This window comes from Calonectris borealis, chromosome 3 (assembly GCF_964195595.1).
Source record: "Calonectris borealis chromosome 3, bCalBor7.hap1.2, whole genome shotgun sequence".
Classification (NCBI taxonomy): Eukaryota; Metazoa; Chordata; class Aves; order Procellariiformes; family Procellariidae; genus Calonectris; species Calonectris borealis.
The window spans coordinates 115,879,445-115,891,656 of NC_134314.1; the positions used below are offsets into that span (position 1 = coordinate 115,879,445).

Sequence of the window (12,212 nt, forward strand, 5' to 3'; positions counted from 1 at the left end):
GCCTCGTGAAGTCACTTCCGCCGGAGAGGGGAAGGAGGGGGAGGAAGGCCCCGACCACGCGTTGCAGGGGCGCAGGCGCGGCCGGCGCGGGGCGCCGCTGCACTGCGCATGCGCCACGGCCGCCAACCGTGCGGGCGAGGACAGGCGCTTGGAGAGCGGGGAGGTGGCGGCGCTCGCGCTCCGGGCGCCCGACCCCGCCCCTCGCGGCCCGCGCGCCGCGGCCGCGTGACCCCGCTCCTGCCTCCCCCTCCCGCCGCCTACCACCGCCCCCCGGGGCGACCACCGAGAGCCGGGGGCGGGGAATGCGGCAGCCGCCGCCTCCCCCCGCCCCTGCGGGCCTGCCGCCGGCGGCGGCGGCGGGGGGCCGCCGGGCCTTCTGCTGAGGGGCGCCGAGCCCTCCCGCGGCGGCCTCCTCGCGGCGCCCGGCCCGGCTTGGCCTGGCCGGCCCGCCCCGCCCGCCTACCCGAGCGGGCCGGGCCCGGCGGCACCATGCAGGCGCAGCCGCTGCTCTACGAGTTCTTCAGCGAGGAGAACGCGCCCAAGTGGCGGGGGCTGCTGGTGCCTGCCCTCAAGAAGGTAAGGGGGAGCGGAGTCCCCCGCACCGGCGGGCAGGGCCGCGGGAGCAGGCGCTCGGCCCGGCGCCCGGCGCGGCGGCTCGGTCTCGGCGCGGGGTGGGCCGCGGCCGGCGCGGCGCCTCGGCCGAGTCGGGACAGCGGGGCTGGCCGCGCTCCCCGCGCTCCGGAAGCCGCTTCAGGGCTCGGCGGGGGTCGGTCGTTGCCACCCTGCCAGGCGGCCGCCTACTTCGGCGGGTGCCGCGGGAGCCTGCTGGGGCGATGCTCTGACAGACGGAGCCGTGTAGATAAAAACTGGTTAATGGATACGCGAGTCCTGGCCCCCCTTCGCCGAGAAGGAAGCAAGTAGTGCTGCTGTGGGTTTCTGCTAGGCTCCCTTAGCGCCCAGAAGTGACACGGATTGGGGGGATCGTTATGAGGAACTACTGAGAGAATTTTGGTTAATTAGTGTTCGGGCTTAATGACTTTTAGTTAAGCTTCTCTTAGTTTAAATGCCTTTTTGCTGAGAAGGCTTCATTAGGACAAACTAGCAAGTCTTGCTCCCTCGGGATGGTGAAGCTTGTGCCTGTGGTGTGAAAAGAATTTATTTGGAAGAGAGAAAAAATGGTGAGGGCTTCTCTTCCACTTCTGCAGCCATAACCCAGAAAGTAGGCGGCTTGAGAAATGAGGTTTCTGACACCGTTGGCTTCAGATTGCAGAACTTGCTGTGTACGATTAAAAAGCGTCAATGCTTTATGAGTCTGTCTGGTTACAGTGATTAACTGCAACTTTTGCGTAAAAGACTTGCTCCTAGGGCTGGTTTGACTATTGCATCCTCTAGTATGGTTTGGAAGTCTCAAGCGTTGCAGTTGTACTGGTTCAGTATTTCTTCCTAATTTCCTCTTGCCATGTATTGCCTCGTTTTTCTGGGCGTGCTCTCTGAGGTCTCCAACGCTGTGTTGTTTCATCCAGTTCTTGGAAGTCTTCTTGCTTGTCTCATCTATAGAATGTGCTGTTAATGCCTTATCCCTGATCGGTAGTCACTTCTTTGAAACTATACTTCTGCACTAACCGTACAACTCGCTGCTTCTTGTGGTGCTTGTAAGCACTTGGACAGCCATCCGACTGAAGCCTGCTTGGAAACTGGAGCTACCTAAGGTCTCAATCAGCGAGAGCTCGTTCCTTTGGAGGATGGTTTATTCCTTGCTGTAGCAGAGGTTTGTCGAATTTGGAATGAGGCTCAGTGCTAACTGGAGGACGTAGAGAGAGGATTCGAGGCAAGTATGAGCTAAGACTTTGGAATTACTTCCTACTTCTGAAGTGCAAGATTTCTTCCCAGTGGACAAGGCATTTGTGGAGTCACCCTGCATTAAAGATGCTTGCTGAAGGAGTTGGATAAATTCCTGGGCGGGGGAAAGGAATTCTGGAGTCTGAAGTCAACAGAGAAGGCCAATGATGACAAGCTACCCAGGGTGACAAACTGGCCCTAAAAGGTATAGTTGTCTTGGTTTTGTTCTGCTGTGCTTTATTTCTTACTGTGGGTAGAGGGGTGGCAGGAGTGAGGTGGAGCTAGTTTTGAAGGCTTCACACTCAGACTTGCAGCTGCAGGTGTTAACTCTTTTAACCTCAGTTCTTCATGAGATCACCACCTGTTTATTATCTTCTCTCAGGCTATTGCCCCCTGTGCTTCAGAAGCATAGTCTTCTGCTGCTTACTATTGCTGTCCCTGTAAAGGCAGAAATGAAGAATCTGTCCATACTGTCGCCTGCTTTACTGAACAGCTGAATACTTGAGTTACAGGAAAACTAAATGGCAGATGAAAATATTAAATTATTATCTTAATGGCTTCTTCATTAATGGAGAAACCAAACTGGGTATTTCACTAACTTATATAAGTACAGGTAGTGTTGGCTAGGGTGTTTAGCCCTGATAAAGGCCCCATAAAGTAATGAACGTGTCATAGGTGGCAGGTAAAACCATGAACATTGTAGTGTACTTGCTTTGACAATCATCTGTCATTGTTCACAAGACAGGTGCAATACTGCAGCTTTGCAGCCAGTGGCTTTGAGACACTAATCCCTTGTTCTGCTAGCCAAAGACCTGAGCTGTACCTGCAGACCAGCATGTGGGACTAGTAAAATAGAGAATGTGGCAGCATCTGCCAGTGAGGTCAAAGGGCAGAGCTGTCCTGGAGGGAAACTAATGGCTTTGTCTGCTGAATTGCCAGAGCATGCTGTCTCAGTAGCAGTCAGATTATCTGAAGCTCACGTACCTCCTGTCGTTACTAGAGGAGAACCTTTCCTTCGTTTCCCTGTTAATTGACCAGATGCTGACACTCATTCTCAGGTAGTGACAGCAAGCTGCTTTCTGAACTCCAGGTAGATGCACAAACAGAATTGTGATGATTTCCTGCATAGCTGGAAATGAGGCTTAATAGTTTACGAAGACCTATGTGGCATTAATATCTCCGATGAGGAGAGTGGCATTTAGTTTAACATTGTTAAAGTATATATACCAGGATGGAGTGTTCGCAGCTATTGGGGAAAGCTGCTACATGTGGACTGAATTATTAAAATGCCATTGCCCTTTTGTAACTGTGATTTGACTTGTAATGCGGAGCTCAAACTACAGCCTCGGAATCGCTTTCTTTAAAAATAGGTATTGTTGAATCATTGCAAGTGGCTTTCTTTTTCCCAATGAGTTATTTTGATTCTGTTTTGTGGTGGGTTTTTTTTTCCATCAAGCAACAAAACCAAGAATATATAGGGAGAGATTTATTCTTACTATATCAACAAATTCTTAGGAGAGCATGCCTTGTATTTCATTAGACATGAACCTTAACAATAGAACTGTATTTGCGTTGAGCAGCTGCATTTGCAGAAAGCAGCTCTTGTACCATTCAGATCATAATGTAATCCCTTTTCTTCCGATTCTCCTTCAGATGCTGTCAAGATAGACTCCAGTGCACTCATTAGGAAGAAAATGATGTGTACTGAGATCCTTCTCTGCCTGGTCACTGTTATTTTGAAGCAGCAAAAGAGGAGTCTTGCAGAGATCCTGCTGACAAAAGGCAGTAATTATGACGATGAGGTACAAGAAAAGGAAGAATAACAGTTGGTGTCTGAAATTGTAGTTGTGGACATGGATAGAACGTGAGATGCTGGGCCTGAAGACAGAGGATTCAAGACACATGAAACACCAGAGCTCTTGGGTGGCTGGAGATGGAGATACATGGCTTTTAATACACCTTGGAAGATGGACTCAGAAGGGTCACCTGCAAAGTGATGCCTCTTCCAATATTGGTGTTCCTTCGCTAGTGAATTTTTACCCTTTATTCTGGTCATAACCTTTTGGATAGTTTTTCCTAAACATCTTTCCTTGTGGCTTCATCTTGCTTGTTTGTATAACTCTTGTTTATGCAGTCAGAATTTCTCTGCATGCCTATGATTTGCTTCTTCCCCGATATGTTGGTTTTTACAATAGAAAGCATGTCATCCTTACTGATTGATACCTTAAGCAATTCAGTGACTGAGAAAAACAAGAGAGCTGTCTTACCGTACAGATATTCTGCTGTTTGTGTACCTCAAGTTGTTTTGAATCAATTGAGCAATTAACAAGGGGTGCTGTCAGAATTTGTTGTGGCCAAAATGATTGGACTGATGTGGCTTGACAGCTGAGGGGGATTGGCTTCCTCAGTTAAGGAAGCTGTTCCAGACAGTGTGCTTCCAGGTACTTCATGTATCATACAGTCAGTCTTCTGTACCTTTCATGAAGCAAAAGAGATGAGAAGAGCTGCTTCAGTGACTACAGCGTGCTCAGGAAGCTGTGGCTGACAAAGATGTTTCTACCTGACTTTTAATTACCTTCTCTGTGGTCAAGTCATTTCTACTAACAATCCATTGAATAAATTGTCTGCGAAGGTTTAGAAAATTTTAGGTTTAGAAAAGGTTTAAAAAAATGCTTATAAACAGTAAAGTTTCACCCTCTCTGATAGCGCTTTGGAAAACAGCTTGGCCTGTCATCTCATTACAGCTTCTTCCATTTTATTATCAAAATGCTGTGGTAAATATGAGTTTTTTCCTTTAGACACTTTCTAACAACCACTTTAGCTGCCACCAAGAAGACTGGCAGTGTGGCAGTACCTGTACTCAGCAGGGAAGCGCAGTTGTTCTTTAGCAGGCTTTAGTTTTTGATTCATACTGTGACTTCTTGCGAGAATCCCAGTAGATGGTTAGTGTTGCCCAGATATGGAAAAAAAGTGTCTCTAACCAACAGTAGATGCTTTGTTTTTATTTCAGTTTGTTATGGAGCTTTAGAATGATTTCCTTCTGTTATGCACTTTTCTGAAGCTGCTGGAGCTTCTGCTGCTCCTGATGGGACTCAGTTTGGTATTGTTCTCTCTGCAGCCTTTCACACGTAGGATTTTTCTGGTGTGTTCTATATTTAGCAGAATAACTGAGAACCGCGAGCCTGATTGCGTTGATTGTTAATGATGATTTGGAAGCATTATGCTGGTGTTTTTGTGTAACGTGAAGTTGCTTTAAGAAGTTTTTGGAGAGGTTTTTTCATCGTAAATTGAAATTTTTCAGCTTTACGATCAACATAAATTAGGCTTTTCTTCACGGCCATGTGAGGGAGAGGTAACCGAAAACTGTTGCTAAGGAAGTGTGGTTTAGTATCAATCAGATTGTTAAATTCACTGTGCGAGTCTTCCTTTCTTATCTGTTATCAAACACCTCTTTCTAGTGCAGAATGAGCTGCTGAGTGTCAATCTAGACTTGGATTTGGGTCACCTTGTGACCAGCTTAGGAGTTGTTGTGTTGAACCAGTCAGAGACCAAGTCTCTGTGTAAGCTGAAGCTGTTCGATCTGCAGTCCTTTAACTGAAATTTGGTTCTGGGTTTGGTCTAGGTCCCTACTGCTTCCCATGAGGCTTGTGGGAGTGTTTATATTCTAATTTATTACATAGAAGGAATGGTTTGAGAAAGCTTTATATAAAAGAAGTTGCTAAGGGCTAGAAAGTAAGATCGATATATTTATCTTTGTATTATTCATTAAGCACATTTTTTTTAGTTGGTTTCATTGACTTTTTCTAGCAGTTTAGATTTAGGTTGCCTAATTTTTAAGCTGTTGCCATTCCTGATAGAAATTCTTTGCTTTTGTTGATTTTAAGGGGAAAAAAAAAAGTGCCAAGTAGTCATATCATAGAATTTTCCTGAAGTGCTACGAATTTTCTTTAGCAGACACTGCTTGTCTCTGCTCGTGTTCTTAAACAGAGCATGAAAAGCTGGTCAAGAAATGCTGTCTCTGCTTATCTTCAAATAGAGAATCCTGGTCGTTTCCCTTTTGAGAATTAAAAAAGATTGAGAAGACTGAACATTCAAAAAAGCGATCAGATGAGTGGAGTGAAAACGGAGCCATGGAGGCAGGGATTTGTAGCTGATATAGATTGTATTTTACCATTAGAATTTGTTGGGGTATTTCGAAGAATTGAAGCTTTTGCGAAAAGATCTTAAGCTGCTCTTTTAGTAATTTCTCTTATCATAAGGTAGACATTTTGGGGTGTGTGTAGGAGGGAAGGGATGGGTTCTGTCATTATTTAAGGGAGAAGTAAAAAATCTTATCTAAACATCACTACACTTCAGAAGTTGTTAGTCTGTTTTTATCGTGTGTATTCCTAACATAGGAGTGTGAGGGGTCTGGTGGGATTCAAGCCATATTCCTTTTCAAGGGTGATAAGGCAGGGTGGTCCAGTTTTTTAATTTAAAATCTGAGCTGACTTTATGAGAAAGATGGAAACCCCCTGGTAACTTGATCTTCTTTTTTGGAACTGGTCATGTGATGGTGTATGCTAACAGATGTTCCCATTTCTTGTCTTCTCTTACTAAATCTCGTATCTTACCCAGTCTTCCATCATGTCTTAGATAATGGACTTCTTGGGACTCGCTTTGAGTACCCTCAAATAACACTTTCATTCTCTGTCTGAGCCTTTAGGTACTACAGTAGTGCGGATACTAAAATTAGACGTTTCTGTGATAATTGTACACCAAGCTATCCTGTAATTTTTCTTGTTCGTCTAGTTGTTTTCTTGCTTTCACTTGTATGACTTTGAACCCTAAATGATACTAAATCTCACTTAAGTAGCAATGAAGTTTATTTACTACCTACCTAATATAGATAAACTATGCTGGCAAGCCAATGGCACCTCATGATGTTTTCCTCTGCCGAGGTGGATATTCTACTAAAGTAGAGCTTGATAGTGCCAGAAGATGATGGCCTTTGAGAAGAATGATGTAATTGCCCCCAAATATAAATGCTTAGGAAAAATGTTTGGAACTTTATCTCCCGAACTAGGAGTAGGTTATCGTTGTTGACTCTGTTTTGGCTGACTATGGATAATGTTTCAGGTCATGGCCTGATGTGGTATTTTCGTTTGTTTGTTCTTATTCCTATAGACTCTGTGTTACAGACCAAAAGAGTTGTGATGAGGCTGTTTAAGTCTACAATCTGTTTTCTAAGCAAAGGAGAAAATAGAGCTGCTCTTCATCACTCTGGTTTATCATGCTCTGTATTTTTACTGTCGGATTGACTTGGTAATTTAACACTTCTCGAGATACAAAGTGCTAGAGTATACTGTAGGGAGAGTGTAATACAAATTTTTTCAGTTCTGCTTTAAAAAAAAATTAAAGGTAGCATCTTCCAGGCAGCTCAGATCAGCTCTGATCTTTAAGAGAATATTTCTACAAGTCTGTAATTTCTGGTGTTAAGATGTTCCAAGCTGGTACAGTATTTCAGATGTCAGTGTTTGAATTGTAAATAATGCTTGGGACTCCTGGGCATGCTGTTACTCGGGTACTTCCACAAACACACTCTGTAGCTGTACACAGTGAAGTTCTTAAGAAAAATGAAACTGTTGGCATAATCAAAACAGTTGCGTTAGCTAGTCAAATGGAGAGAAGTTTTCCTGTTCTATTTTTGCCAGAGTGCTTTTAAGTTAAAAAAGCGGTAACTTCTGGAGGTGTTTTTTAAGACCTGCTGTATAAGGGTACACCATCTGCAAGAAACTGAACGCATGATCTAGTGTATTTAAATCTCAACAGCAGCTAAACGAGCACCAGGACTACGCCCAGACATGAAGTTTTCAAACTAATGAGTGCCTTAGCAGGCAAGTGGATTTCTATTTGAGGCTGTTGTGTGTTTGAACTTCATAACATTTAATTCTTGCTATAACTGCAAACAGGAATGAAAACTCAGGTGTGAAATTAAATAATTATGGCACCATTATTTGAATATAGAAATGGGTTTAATATTTGGATGAGACAGATTGTTGGGTTTTGGTTTAAGGTGGTTAAGCTCTTGTGTTAGTGATTGAGACAACTGGAGGCATTTTGAGTAAAATGATGAAATTGGGGCTTGAAAGATGCATTGAGAAAGTTATTACGCCAGAGCAAGCTGACTGCTATTTGCCATTGGTGGAGGATTGAGATTAAACTGCCTGTCTGAAGCATGGAGCTTTGCGTACTTGAAATTTAAACTGTTTAAACTGTGCTGTTTTGTGAACTACAGAATTGCAAAGGAAAGCTATACTGGAGGCTTGTTTCAGAAGTTAAATGACTGTCTGGAAAAACAATAGGAAGAGCAAGGAGGATCGTGCCTCAGTGGATTTGCACCGTGAGAATTTACAGACACTTATGACATACAAGTAAACATATGGGGACCAAACTTTCAAAACCTCTGAACTGCCACTTAATGCCAGGACAACACTGTTGTGGCCTTTTCTGAAGTGTTTTTTACTCTAGAGGCTGACATCTTTTTAAAAAATCAGTATGGAAACAAACTTCTAAACCAATCTTATTTTAGTGAGAGCTGATTGAAAATGGATTAAATAATTTGAAGGCTAAATAATGCTGAAATCATTGCTGTTTCTGTAGTGCTCTCTCTGTGAAAAGAGTTCTGTATTTCATTATTATAGATTGAGTGACAAACAGTGAGTTGTAAAAGGGAGAAAACCTCATGTCTAAAATGTCTTGTACAAACAGCGGTTTAAGACCTAGGGGAGAAAGATATGCAGGGTTTTTAAACAGTTTTTCTAATTGCACGGCTAAGCACCGTTATTAATTGACTGTTTTCTTGACATTAAATGTCACTTGCAGTGATTTGAGTACATTTAACATTTGAGATTTCTATTTCTATCAGGTGTAGATGAGTGTTTCACTCATGTTCGTGTGGTATGCCTTAATAGAGATATGTTTTGGGCTGGATTTTTCTGAGCTGTTTGGCTCATTCTTTTGTCATCTTTTTTTGCAAGTAAAGCATGTGGTTTGGGGAAGAGCAAAACTCAAAGCCTAGATTCTTCTATTTCCTATAGGTTCAGGTGCAAGTCCATCCTAAACTTTCCTCGACTGAAGATGCGTTACAGTATGTGGAGGAGTTAATTCTCCAGTTGCTAAATATGTTGTGTCAAGCCCAACCAAGAAGTTTTCTGGATGTAGAGGTATAGAGAATAATTATTACAAATCTGTATTAATTTGAACTGTTACATGAAAAGTTAATATATTAATCATGTCACAATGTAAAAAGGAAAGCAGTAATTATGTACCTTTATGTAGCAGAAACTTCTGCATAAAGCTTGCTGAGTTACCTAATAGCCGATTTTCCTATCAAGTGAATTTCTTGTTCAATGCATAGTAAAACTATCTCTGAACTGTATTACTGTATAATAGATGGTGACTGTAACTTGTGTACATAAAGCTGACTGATTCCTTTTTTTCCCACTGATATTGCATGCAAACTATAGCTGCTTAGTCTGAGGCTCTGTGCTGCTTTCTTAGTGTGGTGATTTAGGCTGATATATCCCCCACCGTCCTGGAAATTTGAACAAAAATAGTTCAGTCACTTTCTCAGAATGAGTTGAGAAACACTTCTTTCCTCTACATAGAAACCTCTTACAATTGCCTTTTCAAATATCTACAACCTCTGTTGCTCAGAAAAGCAGCTTGATGTTTGAGAAGAGGGCTTGATCTGAGAAGAGTTTCTCCATCTGAGAAACAAATTAGTTAAGCTAAATGAGTTAAGCTTCTAAGCCCATGAATATCTTGGTAGCCCTTTGTGCTTAACCATGATTTGAAGACTTTAGTGCCAAGCTGCAGACTCCATGTGCAGTGTGCCTATTGGTTTCCAGTATTCAGGGGCTGTGCCTGTGCTGGGTTAGGTAACAAAACAAGATGAAACTTCCTCATGTTCTGAAGAAAGTGGACTAATGGCAAAAAAAACCAACCCAAAAACCTGTTTAAAAAAAAAAAAGGTAGCTGTGTCTGAGCTCAAGATTAATGAATTTCATCCTTCCTCTTCTCTTTTGAACACTGACACCTCTAATGGTGTTCCAGTGTCCCCTTTAATGGCTGGCCTGTTTTGCAACATCATTCTGGTCTGGCAGCTTAAGAGACGAGAGGTTTGTGGAACAGTGTTTAATGCTGTGTTTTAAACAATACTAACAAAAAACTTGACACAGTGTTGCATTATGAGTCTCATGGCTGTGAAGTCAGGATGAGAAATGCAAGAATTAGAGATGATCAAGCAACCTCAATTTACTCCCTTTGTGTTTATGCATAATGATGCTGTCTTTAATTATATGGTCATACACATTTATTTTTCCCCGAGGACACCTTCACTGTTCAATCACCTGGTTGGACTATGTTAGGGGGGTGAATTGGTATTAGATAGTGAATGAGACTTTTTTTTTTTTGTAGAACCTCTACTTTCCTTTTGCAGAAGTGTTATGATGAGGGGAGAAAAAGAAAAGCCTGTACTTTAGAAGGTTGGGTGCCACCTTTATAGAATTGTATTCTGTTGCAGTTTTTGTCAGAAAGTTTTTGTTTGTGTATTTTGTCCTGTACTAGCTCTTTGTAAGTGGTCGTTAACTTCATCTTCCGCATTTCATGGTTGCTCAAACAGGGGTCATATTTATGTAAGTGATTACTTGCAACTGACACAGTCAGTGAGAACTGTGGTCTGAAAAAATAAAACGTGATGTTATCTGAGAAATTAGATTTCTGGCATCTCTGAACACCAGGACTACCAAAAATGGTGAAACTTTTGAACCTCCAGAGACCTGTGTGTGAGTTCTAGCAGCAGAGTTGTTCAATGTGCGAGAGTGTAGGTGTCCTCAAGCACCTTGACTGCTGGAAGGAGTAAATAAACTGGGGCATATATGGTCCAACTGTAGACTACGAAACTGTTTTAGAATATGTGGGTGCTGTTGGAGATTCTCTTTTCCTTTTATGTTCATTGCCATTGTCAGAGCAGTTTGCATGTTTACAGTCTGGACCATGTACTGATCAGTAAAGGTGAAACAGAAAACTTATATCTCATTCAGTGACTGTTCTGTACAGGGAATAAAGTGCTAGGATAAAATGTAGTCATGTATTTAAATGCTGAATTACCAGGCATGTGCACAAGGGGAGCAAATTGTGCCTGCAATGGCAACTTAATTCTGACATTTCTCAGATTTTGAGCACTAGATTATTCTATGGTAATGATACTCTGATACAGCCTTATGAATATAGTGAGTAGCATGTACCAAAATGATAAAATTCACATGTGTTGTACAAACTTTTATAGTTGAAATACTAACATTAGCAAACATTCCTTTGTTAAAGTAATGGAAAACGATTTGATAATGTAATATTGCTAAGCTCATTCAGATTGTGCGTTTACCCTTTAGTCCTGTTTTTTTTAAGGATCGTGTTCAAAAAAGTTTTCCTCATCCTATTGATAAGTGGGCAATAGCTGATGCCCAGTCTGCTATTGAGAAGAGGAAACGAAGAAATCCGTTATCTCTTCCAGTAGAAAAAATCCATCCCTTATTAAAGGTAAGCAATGATGTAATCTGCTTTTAGAATGCTTTTAGAAATTGACACCTTTGTTTCATGTAATGTCTGTATGCTGCCTGAAATGTAAACAAAAAGGAACAAGAATGTTTGTTATGTAGTTTTATTTTAAGTGTTCCAATTTAGTTAATAGCGTATAATTCTTTTTCACTTAAAAAGTAGTTAATTCTCTATTGGACAAACAAAGCCAAGAACTCATTTGCTATGAATTTGATTGTTCTTGTTTCATTTTGCATGACTAAGAAAATGCTCAAGAAACTTCTGGAAATAGGCCTAAATGTTTAAGTGAGGTTTTTGGGACAGTCATTGGCTGTTGTCACTTCCACAGTTAATAGAGCAGCATCTACAATGACACTCTTTGTTCTCTAGGCTTCCAGACTGCTGTGTTTCTATTACTAAAATAGACAGTAGGTACGTGGTGAATGTTTATTGAGTAGGGTCTTAAACTTACTGGTTTTAGTTGTAACCAGTGGTGTGTATTTCATCAACTGAGTAACAGTGGAACGCTTGTTTTTTTTTCCTTTCAGGAAGTTCTGGGCTACAAAATTGACCACCAAGTGTCTGTTTACATAGTGGCAGTATTAGAATACATTTCTGCAGACATCTTAAAATTGGTTGGGAATTATGTGCGGAATATAAGACATTATGAGATTACAAAACAAGATATTAAAGTGGCAATGTGTGCTGATAAGGTAAGCCTAACTCTTGTTTCTCATGTTACAGGAAGTTTTAGTTAAGTTTTGAGAGGACAATGTCTATTCGTTATTGAGTAC

The 12,212-nt window shown here is 42.0% G+C and overlaps 1 protein-coding gene across 15 annotated transcripts in view; it reads left to right on the forward strand.

Annotated features, from left to right (window-relative positions):
• Positions 1-203: 203 nt before the first annotated feature.
• Positions 204-12,212, forward strand: part of SOS1 (SOS Ras/Rac guanine nucleotide exchange factor 1) — a 51,607-nt gene continuing 39,598 nt past the window's right edge. For 2 of the 15 annotated variants that reach the window (XM_075147501.1, XM_075147506.1), the window contains exons 1-5: positions 805-2,044; positions 3,493-3,641; positions 8,919-9,044; positions 11,290-11,421; positions 11,967-12,131. In XM_075147501.1, coding sequence (XP_075003602.1) covers positions 3,534-3,641; positions 8,919-9,044; positions 11,290-11,421; positions 11,967-12,131 — 531 coding nt within the window. In that variant the 5' untranslated portion in view covers positions 805-2,044; positions 3,493-3,533. The other 13 variants (XM_075147494.1, XM_075147495.1, XM_075147497.1 and 10 more) reach the window with 13 other exon arrangements.